The sequence below is a fragment of the Rhopilema esculentum genome, chromosome 2 (assembly GCF_057945365.1).
Source record: "Rhopilema esculentum isolate cy_ngs chromosome 2, ASM5794536v1, whole genome shotgun sequence".
Classification (NCBI taxonomy): domain Eukaryota; kingdom Metazoa; phylum Cnidaria; class Scyphozoa; order Rhizostomeae; family Rhizostomatidae; genus Rhopilema; species Rhopilema esculentum.
The window spans coordinates 6,845,369-6,873,334 of record NC_142816.1 but is presented as its reverse complement, the minus strand read 5'-3'; the positions used below and the strand labels follow the sequence as shown (position 1 = coordinate 6,873,334).

The following is a 27,966-nucleotide window of genomic DNA, read 5'->3' as shown; positions in this document are numbered from 1 at the left end:
TAGTGTTAAAAAGTGATAGCCTCATTTTTTTGGGCTTTCCAGCCACCTTAGAGCTCTTGGGTTTGACATGCATGATTTGCTTCTGTTATAAAGCCTGATATCAAAATATTATATCTTGGATGTAAATTTTCAGAGCTTTGTTGCGACAAGCTATAAGTTATAATTTAAATTTATAAGAAGTGGAAAGGACAGCAAGTAAAAACTATGTTTTCTAACATAAAAAATGATTAGTAATACCTATTTTTATTTACAAAATGAACTTAAGTGCAAAGAGAAATTGTACCTTTCCATTCTATTTGCTATTTTCTTCTGAATGCTCTGGTGTTATTCCTAACCTAAACAAGTTCAGTTCTTCTTTATTCATATTTGGAACATCTAAAGTCTCATTGCTGGTTTTTTTTAAATGGAAAACACTTTCTTTTGTTGGTTTATTTTCAGATTGTGTTTCATCAAGTTCTTCTTTCATTAACAGATCTACTTCTTTAGACCATCCTAGAAGCTCTATTAACTTCCTCACAGCGTCTACAATGTCGCCTTTAACAATTACATCATTAGGCCTCCTTTTTCGTCGCACAAATGGACCAACAGCATCTCGGTTAACCAGCAGCCTTGGGGTATATGAACGAACCTCCTGGACCAATCCTGCAAATGGTTCGACTTCAAGTGACGTTCCAAGTACTATCAACAAATCACATTTGGCAAAATGCTTTGGATATTCAAAAAACGTTTTCGGAAGGTCTTCTCCAAAAAAGACAATGTCTGGTTTGACCACTCCCTGAAATAAATAATATTTGGTAAGTAAGAAAAACAAGTAACTATTTAAAGGCACTGAATCACGACAAAAGGAGAGGACCAAAACTATACCCAAATGTGCTGAGCTGGACCATAACTATGTGAGCGGGGTTATGATATTGCCCTTGGAAAAAATTTCATTGTAAAAACGAGGAGTTTTTCAACATTTGGGGATGCTCCCATTTGGGGATGCTGGCAAATTTTAAGAATTTTTAGCAAATGATGCTGAGTCATTATATTCATGCTCCATTGCTATTGGTGGACCTGAGTCTGATCACATGAAGTTGTCTCCTATTGCTTTTGATAACAGGTCTCATCAACAGTCAATTTTAAACAAAAAGCATCAAAATCACACTAAAAGCAAAGGACCCCTGCAGAGTATGACTATTCACCATGACTCAATGTCTTTAAACCTGTGACATGACAACGCTAACAAAATAAGCAGGAGAATGGGAACAGAAACACTGCATTTACCTACACATCAGATTAGGTTCAGGGATGGGATAATTTGGAATATTTTGAATAATCTTACAAATTTTTATCAATTTAAAACATTTTGACATCTTGAATATCACAAAAGGCCATGATTCTGGAAACATAATGAAAACAGGAATGTAAAACTCACTGAGCAACCATGTCTTCTACATTTGGGCACATTTGTTTTCATTACATCATCCTGTAAAATGTATTGAATTTCAATTCCCAAGTTAACAAATTCAAACAAAATCTAATCCAGGACTTTTTAATTTCAACTGCAAAACAACCTAATGACTTACTTTTGCCAACAATTAAAGGCAAAAAAGTTTTTACCGAGCTTCCTGCATTTTCAAAGGTTTATTTCACACTCCCCTCCTTCCTGTTGTGAAATAAATACCCAAAATAGATCAAGTGGGTAGGGTTTTCAACCCCATGGCAAATTAATTCTCCTTTGTACCTACCAATATCTCATCTCCTTTGTACCTAGTCTTGCACCTCCTGCATGTTGCTGTTGAAAATGTCCCATGTGCCTCAATCAACTTTGCTTCTGGAATTCCAGCAGCTGAAAGAAGAGGTTTGCAATGACTTTTTGCATTTCTCAGTATCAAGTGTGATTGTGAACAAATATGACTGTACAAAGCAAACTGGTTGTCTTATCACAATTATTATTAATCAACAGCCTCAAGCCAATATTACCAATGAATACTTTAACATAAAAATTGAGCATTTACACTCTAAGATAAACTGTAAATGGCAACTGTCATTAATTTATCAAAAGGTAGATAAGTTTGTATTTTTCCTCTGATATAAATTCTAGAATGTTTTGTTTTGTGTTATATCTTCAATTTCCTGTTTACAATTTCAAGTAATCTCATATACAAGTACCTCTTTCAAGACCATCAATGTTCTGAGTGTACATTTTCATCAATGAATTCTTTTCATGTAGCATCCTCACGAAATAGTGGACCAAGTTTGGCTTATATTTGCCAGGGTTAAGCTCCTTTGCAAGTTGGAAAAATGGTTTTGGATTGTAACTAAAGAAATTTATATCAAAAACTGCAGCAGGATCTGGCAAACCATATTCATCCAAATTATTGTAGAGTCCAGTTCCAGGTGATCTGCAACATAGAACATTTTACAATATGACATGATAGTTTGACATAGCAACTGCATCATTTCCAAAATTATGAACTTGGCCAATTCTTGACTCTAGGCTAATGACATAGACATAGAGATCATTTAAGAAGTTGGGAGGGAGCGCATGTGGGCAAAAAGGGGTACCTCTATGAACTGAAAATGGGTACCTTACCTCTTTTTTCTTAAAAGTGGGGCACATGCCCCTGTGCCCCTTTGTTTCTACATCTATGCTTAGCGATGAGACAGCAAAACTAAACCAGCTCTATGAAAATTATGATCAATCTTTGATAATTTGTTGGGTAGAGATAAGGATTATTTTTGGAATATGGGTATTTATAGACTATACAGATTATTTGCTTCTGATAAAAATGTATCATGAAAAGGTCTGAAAAGACAAATAAGAATTATGTAAATTTAAGCTTTAAACTGAAAATATTGTTGCACTATACAAAAGAACAGGATTTGGAGAAAGGAAGGAAAGCTAAATGAAAGCTAAAAAGCCCACAATGCATTACCTGAAATCGGGGATACCACTTGGTGTTGAAATTCCAGCCCCTGCCATGACAATGACATTTCCAATTTTCCCATTTTTAATCAGCTCTGCAATTTCTTTAAGACTTGAAATATGAAAGGTGCTAAAAAAGCGTTTCCCAGCTTTGTGACTGCCATCAATCCTTTGGCTGGATGAACTGTAGCAACAATTAAAAGTTAGTAGTTTTATAGGTATACTTAAGTTTCCATTATCTATCTTCCATATTCCTTTATAGTTTCAGAATTCATCTTCAAAGAGAAAGAGCTCTATAAATTTTACATGCAGAAGAAAAGGATATAGTAAGTATATATCTGCTTTTGAAATACTGGTACAGACATCTCCAAAAGAAATTTCAATACAGAAAATGAAATGGTGGTTTAACCAAAAAATGGTATGTAATTGAGTGACATAGCAAACCTTATGCTTAGTGCACCAAGCCTTGCAACCAGTGTTTCAGAGCTTGACTTTGAAACTTTGTACTTTTTCTTTTTGCATTTTTGAGATCTTTGCTTATCAATATTGGTGGAAGTGTTAGTAATAGATGTATCCCTTGTGACTAAGAGGGATTTGCACTCTACAGGGACAGCATTATTTGATATTTTTGGCAATTGAGGCCAATGTGTTGGATCCTTGGATTTTCTTCTAGTTTTCCCTTTTGATGCAGCTTTTGCTCTGGATTCAGTTGCCATACTAGCCAATATTGATACTAAAATTGTAATAATTTTGAATAACAAGGAGATAAAAGACATTTCTTCATACAACATTACCTTGCTTAAAGGCGTATCTCATTTAAAGGTGCATGCACTCATATCTTAACAGCCTTTTCTTACTTTCAGGAAAAGTCTATGAATTGTGAACCTCCATACAAGGTATGGTTCTACTTTTCTCTATTTCTCCTATACCCTTTTGGTAGGTGCAAAGAAAGCCTTGCCAGGTTTCTTAACATAAGTTTACAGGCATCCAACCATAGGCCAAAAAGAGGGATAACCTATAACCTGACATTGATGTTTATACACTTCACATTGCTTGATGAATACAGCAATACAGGCATTGCACAAAGGCAATCAATCTTTAATCTATAATATACCACAAGAAAATCATCTTCACAGTTTCAATATATGATATATCTATGACAACAGCAAGATGGTTATCAAATTTAACCTATCTCTAAACATTTAAGAGTCAGGTTGTTTTGTTTACGCCTGAGCCTACAGTTTATCCAAAAATATGAACATGGTTCTTATAATTGTGTAAGCAAAGCTCAGCAATTGATTAAGTATGTTTATTATGTATGTATATGTATATATTTATGTATATGTTTATGTTTATGTATATGTAGATTATCAATAAAAAAACAACTTGTTTGACGTTTCGCTGTAAGCTTCTTCAGAATAACTAACACATACATTTGGAGCGTAAAATAAGGAATATGAAACAAAAGAACAACACATTTTACAAGCAAGAACAATAATAGCTAGTTTAACAACATAATGAGATTTTCTAGGCCCAGCCGGAGGTGAGACAAGATGGATAAATACAATAGATAAAAGAACTAGCGTTTTAGCATGACTCTGCCCCTCCAAAATTTTTCCTAAAAATCAATAATTAGTGTTTTTCTGAGAATGGTTGAATTGTCTGTTCTGAGCGGTATATTAATTTGTTAATTTTTAGTCTGGGAGATGCATTTTTAGCCATTCTAGTAGGCTGAATTTCAAAAAAAATTTTTCGCGTCGGACCAACCACAGTGGGTTTTCCTGGAACCCTCCTGTCACTGAACTTGATTCTCGGCTTTATTACAACCGCGAAATCAGACGAGTAGGCTTGCATTATAAGATATATCTTCAGGCCCGTCGGCACCGGGGGGGCTGGGGGGGGGCTGGAGCCCCCCAATAATTGTCAAACTGTAGTATGTTTCCTTTATAACAGTGTACTGAATGAGAAGGGAAACAATGGGCAGCCCCCCCAATAAGAATTTCGTTCCGGCGGCACTGTTATCTTATATTATATCTTAGATACAAAGTTTAATTCTAGGATACGTAAGATTTACCTCTCTTCGCTTTCTCATGTTGTGGCATCAGAAACTTGACTCTTGGCAGACTAAATAACCTCAAATGCATTTGCGTTTCTTTCCCTACCGGTTCCCAAAAGCAACAACAAACAACAACATCAACAACCATGCAAAACGTGACGTCACCAATTGATCGCAAAGCAAATGACCAGCTCCGGCCAAAGTGTACATACTGTAAAAAGGCAAAATAAAAAAATTTCGTTAAAATACAATGCGCAAGCGTAGTAAATATTTCCACGCAAGAGCCTTTTAAATAATTTTCCAACCTCCAACAAGAAAATTAATAATCTTTTGCCTTAAAACTAATAATCATTCGGTTAGGTAAAATGTTTGGTACCCTGGGAACGAAAGCCACATAAATTGGAGAGCGGAAATAGAAAGGAGTGGAGAAGCGGAGGAGCGTCTATCAGCTAGGCACACTCTCTGTAGTATTGCTATTTCCATTTAAAACTCTTTGTTCCTTGGGATGTCAAAGTTTATACAAATCGAAGGAATGTTCTCAAAATTTCTGCTGGAAAAGGTCATAAAAAGCAATTTCAAAAGTAAACCAAAACCAAATTGTTTACGTAATTTGACTCTGGAAAAGGCCAAAAGTGGAAAATTTTGTCTGAAAATAGCCAATTTGCCAACCCTACATTAGAATCCCTTTAAATGGACTTGCGTTTCTTTATTGCGGTAAATTTTTTTTTCAAAAGTTATATTGATTTTTCTGACAATTTTTCCAGAAAGTTTTCATGATTTTTCTAAGCCTATAACCTTACTTTTTCAACAGAAAATGACTCCTAAAAAAAGGTATTATTTCTCAAAGTAATCGACCTTTACTTTAAAACTAATTTATAACTAAGCTCTTTCTTGTCAATTGAAGCAAAGAAAACCATTTTCGGAATAATTTTTTTCCAGAAAGTTTTAATGACTTTTCAAAGCCTATAACCTTACTTTTTCAACAGAAAATGACTCCTAAAAAAAGGTATTATTTCTCAAAGTAATCGACCATTACTTTAAAACTAATTTAGAACTAAGCCTTTTCTTGTCGAATTGAAGCAAAGAAAACCGTTTTCGGGAGAATTTTTTTCAAAAAGTTTTCATGATTTTCCTAAGGCTATAACCTTACTTTTTCAACAGAAAACGAGTCCCAAAAAAAGGTTTTCTTTCTCAAAGTAAATGACCTTTACTTTAAAAGTAAATTACAACTAAGCTCTTTCTTGTCAAATTGTAGCAAAAAAACCGTTTTTGGAATAATTTTTTTCCAGAAAGTTTTCATGATTTTTCAAAGCCTATAACCTTACTTTTTCAACAGAAAATGACTCCAAAAAAACTGTTTTATTTTTCAAAGTAATCGACCATTACTTTAAAACTAATTTAGAACTAAGCCTTTTCTTGTCGAATTGAAGCAAAGAAAACCGTTTTCGGAAGAAATTTTTTGGAGAAAGTTTTCATGATTTTTCTAAGCCTATAACCTTACTTTTTCAACAGAAAATGACTCCAAAAAAATGTTTTATTTTTCAAAGTAATCGACCTTTACTTTAAAACTAATTGATAACTAAGCTCTTTCTTGTCGAATTGAAGCAAAGAAAACCGTTTTCGGAAACAATTTTTTGGAGAAAGTTTTCATGATTTTTCTAAGCCTATAACCTTACTTTTTCAACAGAAAATGACTCCAAAAAAACTGTTTTTTTTTCAAAGTAATCGACCTTTACTTTAAAACTATTTTATAACTAAGCTCTTTCTTGTCAATTGAAGCAAAGAAAACCATTTTCGGAATAATTTTTTTCCAGAAAGTTTTCATGATTTTTCAAAGCCTATAACCTTACTTTTTCAACAGAAAATGACTCCTAAAAAAAGGTATTATTTCTCAAAGTAATCGACCATTACTTTAAAACTAATTTAGAACTAAGCCTTTTCTTGTCAAATTGAAGCAAAGAAAACCGTTTTCGGAAGAAATTTTTTGGAGAAAGTTTTCATGATTTTTCTAAGCCTATAACCTTACTTTTTCAACAGAAAATGACTCCAAAAAAACTGTATTATTTTTCAAAGTAATCGACAATTACTTTAAAACTAATTTAGAACTAAGTTTTTTTTGTCAATTTGAAGCAAAGAAAACCGTTTTCGGAAGAAATTTTTTGCAGAAAGTTTTCATGATTTTTCTAAGCCTATAACATTACTTTTTCAACAGAAAATGACTCCAAAAAAAATGTTTTATTTTTCAAAGTAATCGACCTTTACTTTTAAACTAATTGATAACTAAGCTCTTTCTTGTGAAATTGAAGCAAAAAAACCGTTTTCCGAAAAAAAATTTTCCAGAAAGTTTTCATGATTTTCCTGAGACTATAACCTTACTTTTTCAACAGAAAATGACTCCAAAAAAACTGTTTTTTTTTCAAAGTAATCGACCTTTACTTTAAAACTATTTTATAACTAAGCTCTTTCTTGTCAATTGAAGCAAAGAAAACCATTTTCGGAATAATTTTTTTCCCGAAAGTTTTCATGATTTTTCAAAGCCTATAACCTTACTTTTTCAACAGAAAATGACTCCTAAAAAAAGGTATTATTTCTCAAAGTAATCGACCATTACTTTAAAACTAATTTAGAACTAAGCCTTTTCTTGTCAAATTGAAGCAAAGAAAACCGTTTTCGGAAGAAATTTTGCGCAGAAAGTTTTCATGATTTTTCTAAGCCTATAACCTTACTTTTTCAACAGAAAATGACTACAAAAAAACTGTTTTTTTTTCAAAGTAATCGACCTTTACTTTAAAACTAATACAGCACTAAGCTTTTTCTTGTCAAATTAAAGCAAAGAAAACTGTTTTCGGAAGAATTTTTTTTCAGAAAATTTTCATGATTTTTCTAAGCCTATAACCTTACTTTTTCAACAGAAAATGACTCCAAAAAAACTGTATTATTTTTCAAAGTAATCGACCTTTACTTTTAAACTAATTGATAACTAAGCTCTTTCTTGTGAAATTGAAGCAAAAAAACCGTTTTCCGAAAAAAAATTTTCCAGAAAGTTTTCATGATTTTCCTGAGCCTATAACCTTACTTTTTCAAGAGAAAATGACTCTCAAAAAAATTTTTTTTTTCAAAGTAATCGACCTTTACTTTAAAACTAATACAGAACTAAGCTCTTTCTTTTCAAATTGAAGCAAAGAAAACCGTTTTCGGGAGAATTTTTTTCAAAAAGTTTTCATGATTTTCCTAAGCCTATAACCTTACTTTTTCAATAGAAATAGACTCCAAAAAAATGTTTTATTTTTCAAAGTAATCGACCTTTACTTTAAAACTAATTAACAATTAAGCTCTTTCTTGTCAAATTGAAGCAAAGAAAACCGTTTTCGGAAGAAATTTTTTGCAGAATGTTTTCATGATTTTTCTAAGCCTATAACCATACTTTTTTAACAGAAAATGACTCCAAAAAAACTGTTTTATTTTTCAAAGTAATCGACCTTTACTTTAAAACTAATTTAAAACTAAGCTTTTTCTTGTCAAATTGTAGCAAAAAAAACCGTTTTCGGAATAATTTTTTTCGAGAAAGTTTTCATGATTTTTCTAAGCCTATAACCTTACTTTTTCAACAGAAAACAAGTCCCAAAAACAGCGTTTTCTTTCTCGTAGTAATTGACCTTTACTTTTAAACTGATTGATAACTAAGCTTTTTCTTGTGAAATTGAAGCAAAAGAACCGTTTTCCTAAAAAAAATTTTCAAAAAGTTTTCATGATTTTCCTAAGGCTATAACCTTACTTTTTCAACAGAAAACGAGTCCCAAAAAAAGGTTTTCTTTCTCAAAGTAAATGACCTTTACTTTAAAAGTAAATTACAACTAAGCTCTTTCTTGTCAAATTGTAGCAAAAAAACCGTTTTTGGAATAATTTTTTTCCAGAAAGTTTTCATGATTTTTCAAAGCCTATAACCTTACTTTTTCAACAGAAAATGACTCCAAAAAAACTGTTTTATTTTTCAAAGTAATCGACCATTACTTTAAAACTAATTTAGAACTAAGTTTTTTCTTGTCAACTTGAAGCAAAGAAAACCGTTTTCGGAAGAAATTTCTTGCAGAAAGCTTTCATGATTTTTCTAAGCCTATAACATTACTTTTTCAACAGAAAATGACCCCAAAAAAAATGTTTTATTTTTCAAAGTAATCGACCTTTACTTTTAAACTAATTGATAACTAAGCTTTTTCTTGTGAAATTGAAGCAAAAAAACCGTTTTCGGAAGAATTTTTTTTCAAAAACTTTTCATGATTTTCCTAAGCTTATAACCTTACTTTTCAACAGAAAACAAGTCCCAAAAACAGCGTTTTCTTTCTCGTAGTAAATGACCTTTACTCTAAAGGTAAATTACAACTAAGCTCTTTCTTGTGAAATTGAAGCAAAAAAACCGTTTTCCTAAAAAATTTTTTCGGAAAGTTTTCATGATTTTCCTAAGCCTATAACCTTACTTTTTCAACAGAAAACGAGTCCCAAAAAAAGGTTTTCTTTCTCAAAGTAAATGACCTTTACTTTAAAAGTAAATTACAACTAAGCTCTTTCTTGTCAAATTGTAGCAAAAAAACCGTTTTTGGAATAATTTTTTTCCAGAAAGTTTTCATGATTTTTCAAAGCCTATAACCTTACTTTTTCAACAGAAAATGACTCCAAAAAAACTGTTTTATTTTTCAAAGTAATCGACCATTACTTTAAAACTAATTTAGAACTAAGCCTTTTCTTGTCGAATTGAAGCAAAGAAAACCGTTTTCGGAAGAAATTTTTTGGAGAAAGTTTTCATGATTTTTCTAAGCCTATAACCTTACTTTTTCAACAGAAAATGACTCCAAAAAAATGTTTTATTTTTCAAAGTAATCGACCTTTACTTTAAAACTAATTGATAACTAAGCTCTTTCTTGTCGAATTGAAGCAAAGAAAACCGTTTTCGGAAACAATTTTTTGGAGAAAGTTTTCATGATTTTTCTAAGCCTATAACCTTACTTTTTCAACAGAAAATGACTCCAAAAAAACTGTTTTTTTTTCAAAGTAATCGACCTTTACTTTAAAACTATTTTATAACTAAGCTCTTTCTTGTCAATTGAAGCAAAGAAAACCATTTTCGGAATAATTTTTTTCCAGAAAGTTTTCATGATTTTTCAAAGCCTATAACCTTACTTTTTCAACAGAAAATGACTCCTAAAAAAAGGTATTATTTCTCAAAGTAATCGACCATTACTTTAAAACTAATTTAGAACTAAGCCTTTTCTTGTCAAATTGAAGCAAAGAAAACCGTTTTCGGAAGAAATTTTTTGGAGAAAGTTTTCATGATTTTTCTAAGCCTATAACCTTACTTTTTCAACAGAAAATGACTCCAAAAAAACTGTATTATTTTTCAAAGTAATCGACAATTACTTTAAAACTAATTTAGAACTAAGTTTTTTTTGTCAATTTGAAGCAAAGAAAACCGTTTTCGGAAGAAATTTTTTGCAGAAAGTTTTCATGATTTTTCTAAGCCTATAACATTACTTTTTCAACAGAAAATGACTCCAAAAAAAATGTTTTATTTTTCAAAGTAATCGACCTTTACTTTTAAACTAATTGATAACTAAGCTCTTTCTTGTGAAATTGAAGCAAAAAAACCGTTTTCCGAAAAAAAATTTTCCAGAAAGTTTTCATGATTTTCCTGAGACTATAACCTTACTTTTTCAACAGAAAATGACTCCAAAAAAACTGTTTTTTTTTCAAAGTAATCGACCTTTACTTTAAAACTATTTTATAACTAAGCTCTTTCTTGTCAATTGAAGCAAAGAAAACCATTTTCGGAATAATTTTTTTCCCGAAAGTTTTCATGATTTTTCAAAGCCTATAACCTTACTTTTTCAACAGAAAATGACTCCTAAAAAAAGGTATTATTTCTCAAAGTAATCGACCATTACTTTAAAACTAATTTAGAACTAAGCCTTTTCTTGTCAAATTGAAGCAAAGAAAACCGTTTTCGGAAGAAATTTTTTGGAGAAAGTTTTCATGATTTTTCTAAGCCTATAACCTTACTTTTTCAACAGAAAATGACTACAAAAAAACTGTTTTTTTTTCAAAGTAATCGACCTTTACTTTAAAACTAATACAGCACTAAGCTTTTTCTTGTCAAATTAAAGCAAAGAAAACTGTTTTCGGAAGAATTTTTTTTCAGAAAATTTTCATGATTTTTCTAAGCCTATAACCTTACTTTTTCAACAGAAAATGACTCCAAAAAAACTGTATTATTTTTCAAAGTAATCGACCTTTACTTTTAAACTAATTGATAACTAAGCTCTTTCTTGTGAAATTGAAGCAAAAAAACCGTTTTCCGAAAAAAAATTTTCCAGAAAGTTTTCATGATTTTCCTGAGCCTATAACCTTACTTTTTCAAGAGAAAATGACTCTCAAAAAAATTTTTTTTTTCAAAGTAATCGACCTTTACTTTAAAACTAATACAGAACTAAGCTCTTTCTTTTCAAATTGAAGCAAAGAAAACCGTTTTCGGGAGAATTTTTTTCAAAAAGTTTTCATGATTTTCCTAAGCCTATAACCTTACTTTTTCAATAGAAATAGACTCCAAAAAAATGTTTTATTTTTCAAAGTAATCGACCTTTACTTTAAAACTAATTAACAATTAAGCTCTTTCTTGTCAAATTGAAGCAAAGAAAACCGTTTTCGGAAGAAATTTTTTGCAGAATGTTTTCATGATTTTTCTAAGCCTATAACCATACTTTTTTAACAGAAAATGACTCCAAAAAAACTGTTTTATTTTTCAAAGTAATCGACCTTTACTTTAAAACTAATTTAAAACTAAGCTTTTTCTTGTCAAATTGTAGCAAAAAAAACCGTTTTCGGAATAATTTTTTTCGAGAAAGTTTTCATGATTTTTCTAAGCCTATAACCTTACTTTTTCAACAGAAAACAAGTCCCAAAAACAGCGTTTTCTTTCTCGTAGTAATTGACCTTTACTTTTAAACTGATTGATAACTAAGCTTTTTCTTGTGAAATTGAAGCAAAAGAACCGTTTTCCTAAAAAAAATTTTCAAAAAGTTTTCATGATTTTCCTAAGGCTATAACCTTACTTTTTCAACAGAAAACGAGTCCCAAAAAAAGGTTTTCTTTCTCAAAGTAAATGACCTTTACTTTAAAAGTAAATTACAACTAAGCTCTTTCTTGTCAAATTGTAGCAAAAAAACCGTTTTTGGAATAATTTTTTTCCAGAAAGTTTTCATGATTTTTCAAAGCCTATAACCTTACTTTTTCAACAGAAAATGACTCCAAAAAAACTGTTTTATTTTTCAAAGTAATCGACCATTACTTTAAAACTAATTTAGAACTAAGTTTTTTCTTGTCAACTTGAAGCAAAGAAAACCGTTTTCGGAAGAAATTTCTTGCAGAAAGCTTTCATGATTTTTCTAAGCCTATAACATTACTTTTTCAACAGAAAATGACCCCAAAAAAAATGTTTTATTTTTCAAAGTAATCGACCTTTACTTTTAAACTAATTGATAACTAAGCTTTTTCTTGTGAAATTGAAGCAAAAAAACCGTTTTCGGAAGAATTTTTTTTCAAAAACTTTTCATGATTTTCCTAAGCTTATAACCTTACTTTTCAACAGAAAACAAGTCCCAAAAACAGCGTTTTCTTTCTCGTAGTAAATGACCTTTACTCTAAAGGTAAATTACAACTAAGCTCTTTCTTGTGAAATTGAAGCAAAAAAACCGTTTTCCTAAAAAATTTTTTCGGAAAGTTTTCATGATTTTCCTAAGCCTATAACCTTACTTTTTCAACAGAAAACGAGTCCCAAAAAAAGGTTTTCTTTCTCAAAGTATACGACCTTTACTTTAAAAGTAAATTACAACTAAGCTCTTTCTTGTCAAATTGTAGCAAAAAAAACCGTTTTCGGAATAATTTTTTTCGAGAAAGTTTTCATGCTTTTTCTAAGCCTATAACCTTACTTTTTCAACAGAAAACAAGTCCCAAAAACAGCGTTTTCTTTCTCGTAGTAATTGACCTTTACTTTTAAACTAATTGATAACTAAGCTTTTTCTTGTGAAATTGAAGCAAAAGAACCGTTTTCCTAAAAAAAAATTTTAAAAAGTTTTCATGATTTTCCTAAGGCTATAACCTTACTTTTTCAACAGAAAACGAGTCCCAAAAAAAGGTTTTCTTTCTCAAAGTAAATGACCTTTACTTTAAAAGTAAATTACAACTAAGCTCTTTCTTGTCAAATTGTAGCAAAAAAAACCGTTTTTGGAATAATTTTTTTCCAGAAAGTTTTCATGATTTTTCAAAGCCTATAACCTTACTTTTTCAACAGAAAATGACTCCAAAAAAACTGTTTTATTTTTCAAAGTAATCGACCATTACTTTAAAACTAATTTAGAACTAAGTTTTTTCTTGTCAACTTGAAGCAAAGAAAACCGTTTTCGGAAGAAATTTTTTGCAGAAAGCTTTCATGATTTTTCTAAGCCTATAACATTACTTTTTCAACAGAAAATGACTCCAAAAAAAATGTTTTATTTTTCAAAGTAATCGACCTTTACTTTTAAACTAATTGATAACTAAGCTTTTTCTTGTGAAATTGAAGCAAAAAAAACGGTTTTCGCAATAATTTTTTTCCAGAGCGTTTTCATGATTTTCCTAAGCCTATAACCTTACTTTTCAACAGAAAACAAGTCCCAAAAACAGCGTTTTCTTTCTCGTAGTAATTGACCTTTACTCTAAAGGTAAATTACAACTAAGCTCTTTCTTGTGAAATTGAAGCAAAAAAACCGTTTTCCTAAAAAATTTTTTCGGAAAGTTTTCATGATTTTCCTAAGCCTATAACCTTACTTTTTCAACAGAAAACGAGTCCCAAAAAAAGGTTTTCTTTCTCAAAGTATACGACCTTTACTTTAAAAGTAAATTACAACTAAGCTCTTTCTTGTCAAATTGTAGCAAAAAAAACGGTTTTCGCAATAATTTTTTTCCAGAGCGTTTTCATGATTTTCCTAAGCCTATAACCTTACTTTTCAACAGAAAACAAGTCCCAAGAACAGCGTTTTCTTTCTCGTAGTAATTGACCTTTACTTTAAAGGTAAATTACACCTAAGCTCTTTCTTGTGAAATTGAAGCAAAAAAACCGTTTTCCGAACAATTTTTTTCCAGAAAGTTTTAATGATTTTCCTAAGCCTATAACTTTACTTTTTCAACAGAAAATGACTCCCAAAAAAAGTTTTATTTCAAAATAATCGACCTTTACTTTTAAACTAATCAATAACTAAGCTCTTTCTTGTCAAATTGAAGCAAAGAAAACCGTTTTCGGAAGAAATTTTGCGCAGAAAGTTTTCATGATTTTTCTAAGCCTATAACCTTACTTTTTCAACAAAAAATGACTCCAAAAAAACTGTTTTTTTTCAAAGTAATCGACCTTTATTTTAAAACTAATACAGAACTAAGCTTTTTCTTGTCAAATTGAAGCAATGAAAACCGTTTTCGGAAGAAATTTTTTGCAGAAAGCTTTCATGATTTTTCTAAGCCTATAACATTACTTTTTCAACAGAAAATGACTCCAAAAAAAATGTTTTATTTTTCAAAGTAATCGACCTTTACTTTTAAACTAATTGATAACTAAGCTTTTTCTTGTGAAATTGAAGCAAAAAAACCGTTTTCGGAAGAATTTTTTTTCAAAAACTTTTCATGATTTTCCTAAGCCTATAACCTTACTTTTCAACAGAAAACAAGTCCCAAAAACAGCGTTTTCTTTCTCGTAGTAATTGACCTTTACTCTAAAGGTAAATTACAACTAAGCTCTTTCTTGTGAAATTGAAGCAAAAAAACCGTTTTCCTAAAAAATTTTTTCGGAAAGTTTTCATGATTTTCCTAAGCCTATAACCTTACTTTTTCAACAGAAAACGAGTCCCAAAAAAAGGTTTTCTTTCTCAAAGTATACGACCTTTACTTTAAAAGTAAATTACAACTAAGCTCTTTCTTGTCAAATTGTAGCCAAAAAAACGGTTTTCGCAATAATTTTTTTCCAGAGCGTTTTCATGATTTTCCTAAGCCCATAACCTTACTTTTCAACAGAAAACAAGTCCCAAGAACAGCGTTTTCTTTCTCGTAGTAATTGACTTTTACTTTAAAGGTAAATTACAACTAAGCTCTTTCTTGTGAAATTGAAGCAAAAAAACCGTTTTCCGAACAATTTTTTTCCCGAAAGTTTTAATGATTTTCCTAAGCCTATAACTTTACTTTTTCAACAGAAAATGACTCCCAAAAAAAGTTTTATTTCAAAATAATCGACCTTTACTTTTAAACTAATCAATAACTAAGCTCTTTCTTGTCAAATTGAAGCAAAGAAAACCGTTTTCGGAAGAAATTTTGCGCAGAAAGTTTTCATGATTTTTCTAAGCCTATAACCTTACTTTTTCAACAAAAAATGACTCCAAAAAAACTGTTTTTTTTCAAAGTAATCGACCTTTATTTTAAAACTAATACAGAACTAAGCTTTTTCTTGTCAAATTGAAGCAAAGAAAACCGTTTTCGGAAGAAATTTTTTGCAGAAAGCTTTCATGATTTTTCTAAGCCTATAACATTACTTTTTCAACAGAGAATGACTCCAAAAAAAATGTTTTATTTTTCAAAGTAATCGACCTTTACTTTTAAACTAATTGATAACTAAGCTTTTTCTTGTGAAATTGAAGCAAAAAAACCGTTTTCGGAAGAATTTTTTTTCAAAAACTTTTCATGATTTTCCTAAGCCTATAACCTTACTTTTCAACAGAAAACAAGTCCCAAAAACAGCGTTTTCTTTCTCGTAGTAATTGACCTTTACTCTAAAGGTAAATTACAACTAAGCTCTTTCTTGTGAAATTGAAGCAAAAAAACCGTTTTCCTAAAAAATTTTTTCGGAAAGTTTTCATGATTTTCCTAAGCCTATAACCTTACTTTTTCAACAGAAAACGAGTCCCAAAAAAAGGTTTTCTTTCTCAAAGTATACGACCTTTACTTTAAAAGTAAATTACAACTAAGCTCTTTCTTGTCAAATTGTAGCAAAAAATACGGTTTTCGCAATAATTTTTTTCCAGAGCGTTTTCATGATTTTCCTAAGCCTATAACCTTACTTTTCAACAGAAAACAAGTCCCAAGAACAGCGTTTTCTTTCTCGTAGTAATTGACCTTTACTTTAAAGGTAAATTACACCTAAGCTCTTTCTTGTGAAATTGAAGCAAAAAAACCGTTTTCCGAATAATTTTTTTCCAGAAAGTTTTAATGATTTTCCTAAGCCTATAACTTTACTTTTTCAACAGAAAATGACTCCCAAAAAAAGTTTTATTTCAAAATAATCGACCTTTACTTTTAAACTAATCAATAACTAAGCTCTTTCTTGTCAAATTGAAGCAAAGAAAACCGTTTTCGGAAGAAATTTTGCGCAGAAAGTTTTCATGATTTTTCTAAGCCTATAACCTTACTTTTTCAACAAAAAATGACTCCAAAAAAACTCTTTTTTTTCAAAGTAATCGACCTTTATTTTAAAACTAATACAGAACTAAGGTTTTTCTTGTCAAATTGAAGCAAAGAAAACCGTTTTCGGAAGAATTTTTTTTCCAAAAGTTTTCATGATTTTTCTAAGCCTATAACCTTACTTTTTCAACAGAAAATGACTCCAAAAAAAATGTTTTATTTTTCAAAGTAATCGACCTTTACTTTAAAACTAATTAAAACTAAGCTCTTTCTTGTCAAATTGAAGCAAAGAAAACCGTTTTCGGAAGAAATTTTTTGAAGGAAGTTTTCATGATTTTTCTAAGCCTATAACCTTACTTTTTCAACAGAAAATGACTCCAAAAAAACTGTTTTATTTTTCAAAGTAATCGACCTTTACTTTAAAACTAATTTAGAACTAAGCTTTTCTTGTCAAATTGTAGCAAAAAAAACCGTTTTCGGAATAATTTTTTTCGAGAAAGTTTTCATGATTTTTCTAAGCCTATAACCTTACTTTTTCAACAGAAAACAAGTCCCAAAAACAGCGTTTTCTTTCTCGTAGTAATTGACCTTTACTTTTAAACTAATTGATAACTAAGCTCTTTCTTGTGAAATTAAAGCAAAAAACCGTTTTCCTAAAAACATTTTTCAGAAAGTTTTCATGATTTTCCTAAGGCTATAACCTTACTTTTTCAACAGAAAACGAGTCCCAAAAAAAGGTTTTCTTTCTGAAAGTAAATGACCTTTACTTTAAAAGTAAATTACAACTAAGCTCTTTCTTGTGAAATTGTAACAAAAAAACCGTTTTCCGAATAATTTTTTTCCAGAAAGTACTAATGATTTTCCTAAGCCTATAACTTTACTTTTTCAACAGAAAATGACTCCCAAAAAAAGTTTTTTTTCAAAATAATCGACCTTTACTTTTAAAGTAATCAATAACTAAGCTCTTTCTTGTCAAATTGAAGCAAAGAAAACCGTTTTCGGAAGAAATTTTTCGCAGAAAGTTTTCATGATTTTTCTAAGCCTATAACCTTACTTTTTCAACAGAAAATGACTCCAAAAAAACTGTTTTTTTTTCAAAGTAATCGACCTTTACTTTAAAACTAATACAGAACTAAGCTTTTTCTTGTCAAATTGAAGCAAAAAAACCGTTTTCCTAAAAACATTTTTCAAAAAGTTTTCATGATTTTCCTAAGGCTATAACCTTACTTTTTCAACAGAAAACGAGTCCCAAAAAAAGGTTTTCTTTCTGAAAGTAAATGACCTTTACTTTAAAAGTAAATTACAACTAAGCTCTTTCTTGTGAAATTGTAACAAAAAAAACCGTTTTCCGAATAATTTTTTTCCAGAAAGTTCTAATGATTTTCCTAAGCCTATAACTTTACTTTTTCAACAGAAAATGACTCCCAAAAAAAGTTTTTTTTCAAAATAATCGACCTTTACCTTTAAAGTAATCAATAGCTAAGCTCTTTCTTGTCAAATTGAAGCAAAGAAAACCGTTTTCGGAAGAAATTTTTCGCAGAAAGTTTTCATGATTTTTCTAAGCCTATAACTTTACTTTTTCAACAAAAAATGACTCCCAAAAAAAGTTTTTTTTCAAAGTAATCGACCTTTATTTTAAAACTAATACAGAACTAAGCTTTTTCTTGTCAAATTGAAGCAAAGAAAACCGTTTTCGGAAGAAATTTTTTGCAGAAAGCTTTCATGATTTTTCTAAGCCTATAACATTACTTTTTCAACAGAGAATGACTCCAAAAAAAATGTTTTATTTTTCAAAGTAATCGACCTTTACTTTTAAACTAATTGATAACTAAGCTTTTTCTTGTGAAATTGAAGCAAAAAAACCGTTTTCGGAAGAATTTTTTTTCAAAAACTTTTCATGATTTTCCTAAGCCTATAACCTTACTTTTCAACAGAAAACAAGTCCCAAAAACAGCGTTTTCTTTCTCGTAGTAATTGACCTTTACTCTAAAGGTAAATTACAACTAAGCTCTTTCTTGTGAAATTGAAGCAAAAAAACCGTTTTCCTAAAAAATTTTTTCGGAAAGTTTTCATGATTTTCCTAAGCCTATAACCTTACTTTTTCAACAGAAAACGAGTCCCAAAAAAAGGTTTTCTTTCTCAAAGTATACGACCTTTACTTTAAAAGTAAATTACAACTAAGCTCTTTCTTGTCAAATTGTAGCAAAAAATACGGTTTTCGCAATAATTTTTTTCCAGAGCGTTTTCATGATTTTCCTAAGCCTATAACCTTACTTTTCAACAGAAAACAAGTCCCAAGAACAGCGTTTTCTTTCTCGTAGTAATTGACCTTTACTTTAAAGGTAAATTACACCTAAGCTCTTTCTTGTGAAATTGAAGCAAAAAAACCGTTTTCCGAATAATTTTTTTCCAGAAAGTTTTAATGATTTTCCTAAGCCTATAACTTTACTTTTTCAACAGAAAATGACTCCCAAAAAAAGTTTTATTTCAAAATAATCGACCTTTACTTTTAAACTAATCAATAACTAAGCTCTTTCTTGTCAAATTGAAGCAAAGAAAACCGTTTTCGGAAGAAATTTTGCGCAGAAAGTTTTCATGATTTTTCTAAGCCTATAACCTTACTTTTTCAACAAAAAATGACTCCAAAAAAACTCTTTTTTTTCAAAGTAATCGACCTTTATTTTAAAACTAATACAGAACTAAGGTTTTTCTTGTCAAATTGAAGCAAAGAAAACCGTTTTCGGAAGAATTTTTTTTCCAAAAGTTTTCATGATTTTTCTAAGCCTATAACCTTACTTTTTCAACAGAAAATGACTCCAAAAAAAATGTTTTATTTTTCAAAGTAATCGACCTTTACTTTAAAACTAATTAAAACTAAGCTCTTTCTTGTCAAATTGAAGCAAAGAAAACCGTTTTCGGAAGAAATTTTTTGAAGGAAGTTTTCATGATTTTTCTAAGCCTATAACCTTACTTTTTCAACAGAAAATGACTCCAAAAAAACTGTTTTATTTTTCAAAGTAATCGACCTTTACTTTAAAACTAATTTAGAACTAAGCTTTTCTTGTCAAATTGTAGCAAAAAAAACCGTTTTCGGAATAATTTTTTTCGAGAAAGTTTTCATGATTTTTCTAAGCCTATAACCTTACTTTTTCAACAGAAAACAAGTCCCAAAAACAGCGTTTTCTTTCTCGTAGTAATTGACCTTTACTTTTAAACTAATTGATAACTAAGCTCTTTCTTGTGAAATTAAAGCAAAAAACCGTTTTCCTAAAAACATTTTTCAGAAAGTTTTCATGATTTTCCTAAGGCTATAACCTTACTTTTTCAACAGAAAACGAGTCCCAAAAAAAGGTTTTCTTTCTGAAAGTAAATGACCTTTACTTTAAAAGTAAATTACAACTAAGCTCTTTCTTGTGAAATTGTAACAAAAAAACCGTTTTCCGAATAATTTTTTTCCAGAAAGTACTAATGATTTTCCTAAGCCTATAACTTTACTTTTTCAACAGAAAATGACTCCCAAAAAAAGTTTTTTTTCAAAATAATCGACCTTTACTTTTAAAGTAATCAATAACTAAGCTCTTTCTTGTCAAATTGAAGCAAAGAAAACCGTTTTCGGAAGAAATTTTTCGCAGAAAGTTTTCATGATTTTTCTAAGCCTATAACCTTACTTTTTCAACAGAAAATGACTCCAAAAAAACTGTTTTTTTTTTCAAAGTAATCGACCTTTACTTTAAAACTAATACAGAACTAAGCTTTTTCTTGTCAAATTGAAGCAAAAAAACCGTTTTCCTAAAAACATTTTTCAAAAAGTTTTCATGATTTTCCTAAGGCTATAACCTTACTTTTTCAACAGAAAACGAGTCCCAAAAAAAGGTTTTCTTTCTGAAAGTAAATGACCTTTACTTTAAAAGTAAATTACAACTAAGCTCTTTCTTGTGAAATTGTAACAAAAAAAACCGTTTTCCGAATAATTTTTTTCCAGAAAGTTCTAATGATTTTCCTAAGCCTATAACTTTACTTTTTCAACAGAAAATGACTCCCAAAAAAAGTTTTTTTTCAAAATAATCGACCTTTACCTTTAAAGTAATCAATAGCTAAGCTCTTTCTTGTCAAATTGAAGCAAAGAAAACCGTTTTCGGAAGAAATTTTTCGCAGAAAGTTTTCATGATTTTTCTAAGCCTATAACTTTACTTTTTCAACAAAAAATGACTCCCAAAAAAAGTTTTTTTTCAAAATAATCGACCTTTACTTTTAAACTAATTAATAACTAAGCTCTTTCTTGTCAAATTGAAGCAAAGAAAACCGTTTTCGGAAGAAATTTTTTGCAGAAAGTTATCATGATTTTTCTAAGCCTATAACCTTACTTTTTCAACAGAAAATGACTCCAAAAAAACTGTTTTATTTTTCAAAGTAATCGACCTTTACTTTAAAACTAATTTAGAACTAAGCTTTTCTTGTCAAATTGTAGCAAAAAAAACCGTTTTCGGAATAATTTTTTTCGAGAAAGTTTTCATGATTTTTCTAAGCCTATAACCTTACTTTTTCAACAGAAAACAAGTCCCAAAAACAGCGTTTTCTTTCTCGTAGTAATTGACCTTTACTTTTAAACTAATTGATAACTAAGCTCTTTCTTGTGAAATTAAAGCAAAAAACCGTTTTCCTAAAAACATTTTTCAGAAAGTTTTCATGATTTTCCTAAGGCTATAACCTTACTTTTTCAACAGAAAACGAGTCCCAAAAAAAGGTTTTCTTTCTGAAAGTAAATGACCTTTACTTTAAAAGTAAATTACAACTAAGCTCTTTCTTGTGAAATTGTAACAAAAAAACCGTTTTCCGAATAATTTTTTTCCAGAAAGTACTAATGATTTTCCTAAGCCTATAACTTTACTTTTTCAACAGAAAATGACTCCCAAAAAAAGTTTTTTTTCAAAATAATCGACCTTTACTTTTAAAGTAATCAATAACTAAGCTCTTTCTTGTCAAATTGAAGCAAAGAAAACCGTTTTCGGAAGAAATTTTTCGCAGAAAGTTTTCATGATTTTTCTAAGCCTATAACCTTACTTTTTCAACAGAAAATGACTCCAAAAAAACTGTTTTTTTTTCAAAGTAATCGACCTTTACTTTAAAACTAATACAGAACTAAGCTTTTTCTTGCCAAATTGAAGCAAAAAAACCGTTTTCCTAAAAACATTTTTCAAAAAGTTTTCATGATTTTCCTAAGGCTATAACCTTACTTTTTCAACAGAAAACGAGTCCCAAAAAAAGGTTTTCTTTCTGAAAGTAAATGACCTTTACTTTAAAAGTAAATTACAACTAAGCTCTTTCTTGTGAAATTGTAACAAAAAAAACCGTTTTCCGAATAATTTTTTTCCAGAAAGTTCTAATGATTTTCCTAAGCCTATAACTTTACTTTTTCAACAGAAAATGACTCCCAAAAAAAGTTTTTTTTCAAAATAATCGACCTTTACTTTTAAAGTAATCAATAACTAAGCTCTTTCTTGTCAAATTGAAGCAAAGAAAACCGTTTTCGGAAGAAATTTTTCGCAGAAAGTTTTCATGATTTTTCTAAGCCTATAACTTTACTTTTTCAACAAAAAATGACTCCCAAAAAAAGTTTTTTTTCAAAATAATCGACCTTTACTTTTAAACTAATTAATAACTAAGCTCTTTCTTGTCAAATTGAAGCAAAGAAAACCGTTTTCGGAAGAAATTTTTTGCAGAAAGTTATCATGATTTTTCTAAGCCTATAACCTTACTTTTTCAACAGAAAATGACTCCAAAAAAACTATTTTATTTTTCAAAGTAATCGACCTTTACTTTAAAACTAATTTAGAACTAAGCTTTTTCTTTTCAAATTGTAGCAAAAAAACCGTTTTCGGAATAATTTTTTTCGAGAAAGTTTTCATGATTTTTCTAAGCCTATAACCTTACTTTTCAACAGAAAACAAGTCCCAAGAACAGCGTTTTCTTTCTCGTAGTAATTGACCTTTACTTTAAAGGTAAATTACAACTAAGCTCTTTCTTGTGAAATTGAAGCAAAAAAACCGTTTTCCGAATAATTTTTTTCCAGAAAGTTTTAATGATTTTCCTAAGCCTATAACTTTACTTTTTCAACAAAAAATGACTCCCAAAAAAAGTTTTTTTTCAAAATAATCGACCTTTACTTTTAAGCTAATTAATAACTAAGCTCTTTCTTGTCAAATTGAAGCAAAGAAAACCGTTTTCGGAAGAAATTTTTTGCAGAAAGTTATCATGATTTTTCTAAGCCTATAACCTTACTTTTTCAACAGAAAATGATTCCAAAAAAACTGTTTTTTTTTCAAAGTAATCGACCTTTACTTTAAAACTAATACAGAACTAAGCTTTTTCTTGTCCAATTGAAGCAAAGAAAACCGTTTTCGGAAGAATTTTTTTTCCAAAAGTTTTCATGATTTTTCTAAGCCATAACCTTACTTTTTCGACAGAAAATGACTCCAAAAAAAATGTTTTATTTTTCAAAGTAATCGACCTTTACTTTAAAACTAATTAATAACTAAGCTCTTTCTTGTCAAATTGAAGCAAAGAAAACCGTTTTCGGAAGAAATTTTTTGCAGAAAGTTTTCATGATTTTTCTAAGCCTATAACCTTACTTTTTCAACAGAAAATGACTCCAAGAAAACTGTTTTATTTTTCAAAGTAATCGACCTTTACTTTAAAACTAATTTAGAACTAAGCTTTTTCTTGTCAAATTGTAGCAAAAAAAACCGTTTTCGGAATAATTTTTTTCGAGAAAGTTTTCATGATTTTTCTAAGCCTATAACCTTACTTTTCAACAGAAGACAAGTCCCAAGAACAGCGTTTTCTTTCTCGTAGTAATTGACCTTTACTTTAAAGGTAAATTACAACTAAGCTCTTTCTTGTGAAATTGAAGCAAAAAAACCGTTTTCCGAATAATTTTTTTCCAGAAAGTTTTAATGATTTTCCTAAGCCTATAACTTTACTTTTTCAACAGAAAATGACTCCCAAAAAAAGTTTTTTTTCAAAATAATCGACCTTTACTTTTAAACTAATTAATAACTAAGCTCTTTCTTGTCAAATTGAAGCAAAGAAAACCGTTTTCGGAAGAAATTTTTTGCAGAAAGTTTTCATGATTTTTCTAAGCCTATAACCTTACTTTTTCAACAGAAAATGACTCCAAAAAAAATGTTTTTTTTCAAAGTAATCGACCTTTACTTTAAAACTAATACAGAACTAAGCTCTTTTTTGTCAAATTGTAGCAAAAAAAACCGTTTTCGCAATAATTTTTTTCCAGAAAGTTTTCATGATTTTTCTAAGCCTATAACATTACTTTTTCAACAGAAAATGACTACAAAAAAAATGTTTTATTTTTCAAAGTAATCGACCTTTACTTTTAAACTAATTGATAACTAAGCTCTTTCTTGTGAAATTGAAGCAAAAAAACCGTTTTCGGAAGAATTTTTTTTCAAAAAGTTTTCATGATTTTCCTAAGCCTATAACCTTACTTTTTCAACAGAAAATGACTCCAAAAAAATGTTTTATTTTTCAAAGTAAATGACCTTTACTTTTAAAGTAAATTACAACTAAGCTCTTTCTTGTGAAATTGTAGCAAAAAAAACCGTTTTCCGAATAATTTTTTTCCAGAAAGTTTTATTGATTTTCCTAAGCCTATAACTTTACTTTTTCAACAGAAAATGACTCCCAAAAAAAGTTTTTTTTCAAAATAATCGACCTTTACTTTTAAACTAATCAATAACTAAGCTCTTTCTTGTCAAATTGAAGCAAAGAAAACCGTTTTCGGAAGAAATTTTTTGCAGGAAGTTTTCATGATTTTTCTAAGCCTATAACCTTACTTTTTCAACAGAAAATGACTCCAAAAAAACTGTTTTTTTTTCAAAGTAATCGACCTTTACTTTAAAACTAATACAGAACTAAGCTTTTTCTTGTCCAATTGAAGCAAAGAAAACCGTTTTCGGAAGAATTTTTTTTCCAAAAGTTTTCATGATTTTTCTAAGCCTATAACCTTACTTTTTCGACAGAAAATGACTCCAAAAAAATGTTTTATTTTTCAAAGTAATCGACCTTTACTTTAAAACTAATTAATAACTAAGCTCTTTCTTGTCAAATTGAAGCAAAGAAAACCGTTTTCGGAAGAAATTTTTTGCAGAAAGTTTTCATGATTTTTCTAAGCCTATAACCTTACTTTTTCAACAGAAAATGACTCCAAGAAAACTGTTTTATTTTTCAAAGTAATCGACCTTTACTTTAAAACTAATTTAGAACTAAGCTTTTTCTTGTCAAATTGTAGCAAAAAAAACCGTTTTCGGAATAATTTTTTTCGAGAAAGTTTTCATGATTTTTCTAAGCCTATAACCTTACTTTTCAACAGAAAACAAGTCCCAAGAACAGCGTTTTCTTTCTCGTAGTAATTGACCTTTACTTTAAAGGTAAATTACAACTAAGCTCTTTCTTGTGAAATTGAAGCAAAAAAACCGTTTTCCGAATAATTTTTTTCCAGAAAGTTTTAATGATTTTCCTAAGCCTATAACTTTACTTTTTCAACAGAAAATGACTCCCAAAAAAAGTTTTTTTTCAAAATAATCGACCTTTACTTTTAAAGTAAATTACAACTAAGCTCTTTCTTGTGAAATTGTAGCAAAAAAAACCGTTTTCCGAATAATTTTTTTCCAGAAAGTTTTATTGATTTTCCTAAGCCTATAACTTTACTTTTTCAACAGAAAATGACTCCCAAAAAAAGTTTTTTTTCAAAATAATCGACCTTTACTTTTAAACTAATCAATAACTAAGCTCTTTCTTGTCAAATTGAAGCAAAGAAAACCGTTTTCGGAAGAAATTTTGCGCAGAAAGTTTTCATGATTTTTCTAAGCCTATAACCTTACTTTTTCAACAGAAAATGACTCCAAAAAAACTGTTTTTTTTTCAAAGTAATCGACCTTTACTTTAAAACTAATACAGAACTAAGCTTTTTCTTGTCAAATTGAAGCAAAGAAAACCGTTTTCGGAAGAATTTTTTTTCCAAAAGTTTTCATGATTTTCCTAAGCCTATAACCTTACTTTTTCAATAGAAATAGACTCCAAAAAAATGTTTTATTTTTCAAAGTAATCGACCTTTACTTTAAAACTAATTAATAACTAAGCTCTTTCTTGTCAAATTGAAGCAAAGAAAACCGTTTTCGGAAGAAATTTTTTGCAGAAAGTTTTCATGATTTTTCTAAGCCTATAACCTTACTTTTTCAACAGAAAATGACTCCAAAAAAAATGTTTTTTTTCAAAGTAATCGACCTTTACTTTAAAACTAATACAGAACTAAGCTCTTTTTTGTCAAATTGTAGCAAAAAAAACCGTTTTCGCAATAATTTTTTTCCAGAAAGTTTTCATGATTTTTCTAAGCCTATAACATTACTTTTTCAACAGAAAATGACTCCAAAAAAAATGTTTTTTTTCAAAGTAATCGACCTTTACTTTCAAACTAATACAGAACTAAGCTCTTTCTTGTCAAATTGAAGCAAAGAAAACCGTTTTCGGAAGAAATTTTTCGCAGAAAGTTTTCATGATTTTTCTAAGCCTATAACCTTACTTTTTCAACAGAAAATGACTCCAAAAAAACTGTTTTATTTCTCAAAGTAATCGACCTTTACTTTAAAACTAATTGATAACTAAGCTTTTTCTTGTCAAATTGAAGGAAATAAAACCGTTTTTTAAAGAATTTAAATGTTTCTTTAAATAAGTTGTTATTTTTCGGATAATCAACTTTAACTTCAAAACCAATTAAATTTTGGCTTTATTTTGTCAAATTGAAGCAAATTAAACTGTTTTTGGACGAAAATAGTTGAAAATTATCTAACATGGAAATATTTGGTTGAAAAAAATTTGAGATGAAAGTGACGGAAGTTTATATCGATATGTTAATTTTGAAAACTTTGTTTACTTTTGTCAGATAAGTTTGCATGTATAAGAAGTTATGGTCATATTAATTTCTGTAAAAAATTAATAGTTGTATTAAATGACAATTTTTGTAAAAAATTTTTTTAATCAAACTTAACATCATGTGAAATACAAAGATATTGGTGTGAATATTTGGGATAATTTTTTTAAAAAGTTTAGCACTTACCTTACAAGATCGTTTATTGCCCTTGATTTTTGCTTTGCAAAACGTTTTGTGCTGATTTTGGCTGAAAAATTTTGAGAGAATTTCCATAGGTTTTTTTTTTAATTCGACAAAAAACGGCTCGAAATAGGGAATATTTTGGTAAAAGGATAGTTAAATAAAATTGCATTCTAAAATTTTTTAACTTGCTGGACCCCTTTTCAAGCAAAGACCTTGGTTTACTTTATCCAAATTTCCATACAATAACGCAATGACACTTGATCCTTATTCAACATTTATTTGAAAGTCCAGGTCTGCATTCGCTTGTTTTTCAAGCCCAGTCCAGCTGTGGTGCTGCGATTGGCGTTGGAAGTTCTCCCTCGTAGTTGGTCAGTGTACATTTATCAAGTCACATTTCCAGTCAGGCCTGTAGACACTTGAGGAGGCGAAAATTATTTGCAAAAATTGCGTTTTAAGATCATATAAATGCAGCTCGATCTGACAGTATTTCGTATGGCAGGTAAAGAAAAGGCTATTATCCATCCATGCCCCCCTCCCCCCCCCCTCAATCTAGTGTAGCTGTCTACGGGCCTGTTTACAGTGTGATCCAACTAATGAGTTCGAATCATTAACATTAAGCAAGTTGAACAAAAAAGGAATCTTAACACAAACTCACATTCTTGAACTCGTTGTAAAACAGCAAACGACGTCGACAGGCTTCTAGAAGAAACAACGCGATCCGTAACTGAAAACAAAACAGGATACTACTTCAGGAACATCATATAGGAACATCAAGAAAAACTGGATACTACTTCAGGGGTATCGTGGCTAGGGGTAGGCAAGATAGGGACGTGCCCCCCCCATTGATCATTCCACAATTTGTCAGAAATTTCGTTCAAAGGAACTAATCAGTATAAGAAGGAAGGTATAAACAGAAAAAGTTTTCTGAAGACAGTAAAGCTCGTGATTAATTATTTTACAGTTATTTTACATTTACTTGCCTATGGAAATCTATACATTTGTACAGGAAATAACAAACTTGCCAATTGGTTTCACTAAATGCGAGTGCATGTTTTTTAAAGCTCAAGTAAAAAACAGGCTGCGATCAACTATGGGCAAGAGGGGTTAAATAAATGTTGAGCCTCACTTACTTGACACTCAGTTGTGATGCGGCAATCGGCGATTTGCTGACACATCATTGCTAAGGAGACTTCTCATGGAATTGAAAATCGCCCAATTCGTTTCTTTAGATTCTCAAGACAAGTCTTAATTATGAGTCCTACTTTCTCCGACCGATTGAAATCAGTAAAAGTGATGCTGCAAAAGATACATATTGTTTGCCATGTCTTTCTGCATTATAAGAAAACTGCGCATGCGCTCGATAAGGTCATAATATTTTTATCATAATATAATCACTGATAACGTCATTAT

At 29.8% G+C, this 27,966-nt stretch overlaps 1 protein-coding gene across 2 annotated transcripts; it reads right to left on the bottom strand.

Moving 5' to 3' along the window:
• Positions 1 to 128: 128 nt before the first annotated feature.
• LOC135695658 (uncharacterized) lies at positions 129 to 27,930 on the bottom strand. Of its 2 annotated transcripts, XM_065214812.2 has the most exons (10): positions 27,687 to 27,930; positions 27,212 to 27,255; positions 26,560 to 26,620; positions 4,986 to 5,178; positions 3,356 to 3,644; positions 2,922 to 3,095; positions 2,155 to 2,387; positions 1,731 to 1,831; positions 1,418 to 1,468; positions 129 to 775 (listed from the first exon to the last, which is right to left on the bottom strand). In XM_065214812.2, exons 1-10 carry the CDS (start codon positions 27,732 to 27,734, stop codon positions 293 to 295), a joined length of 1,677 nt encoding a protein of 558 aa, XP_065070884.2. In that variant the 5' UTR covers positions 27,735 to 27,930; the 3' UTR covers positions 129 to 292. The 2 variants fall into 2 exon arrangements, with proteins under 2 accessions (XP_065070884.2, XP_065070886.2); XM_065214814.2 differs by lacking the exon at positions 26,560 to 26,620 and having other exon boundaries at positions 27,212 to 27,280; positions 27,687 to 27,928.
• Positions 27,931 to 27,966: the final 36 nt, after the last annotated feature.

What these genes read in the sequence shown, in the direction of transcription:
- LOC135695658 (XM_065214812.2), bottom strand. Translation starts at nt 27,734, where the DNA reads ATGATGTGTCAGCAAATCGCCGATTGCCGCATCACAACTGAGTGTCAA. An exon ending in CTTGGTGCACTAAGCATAAG is followed by an intron (nt 3,096 to 3,355) that starts GTTTGCTATGTC and finishes TTGTTGCTACAG; the next exon opens with TTCATCCAGCCAAAGGATTG. An exon ending in ACAAAGGAGATGAGATATTG is followed by an intron (nt 1,469 to 1,730) that starts GTAGGTACAAAG and finishes TACATTTTACAG; the next exon opens with GATGATGTAATGAAAACAAA.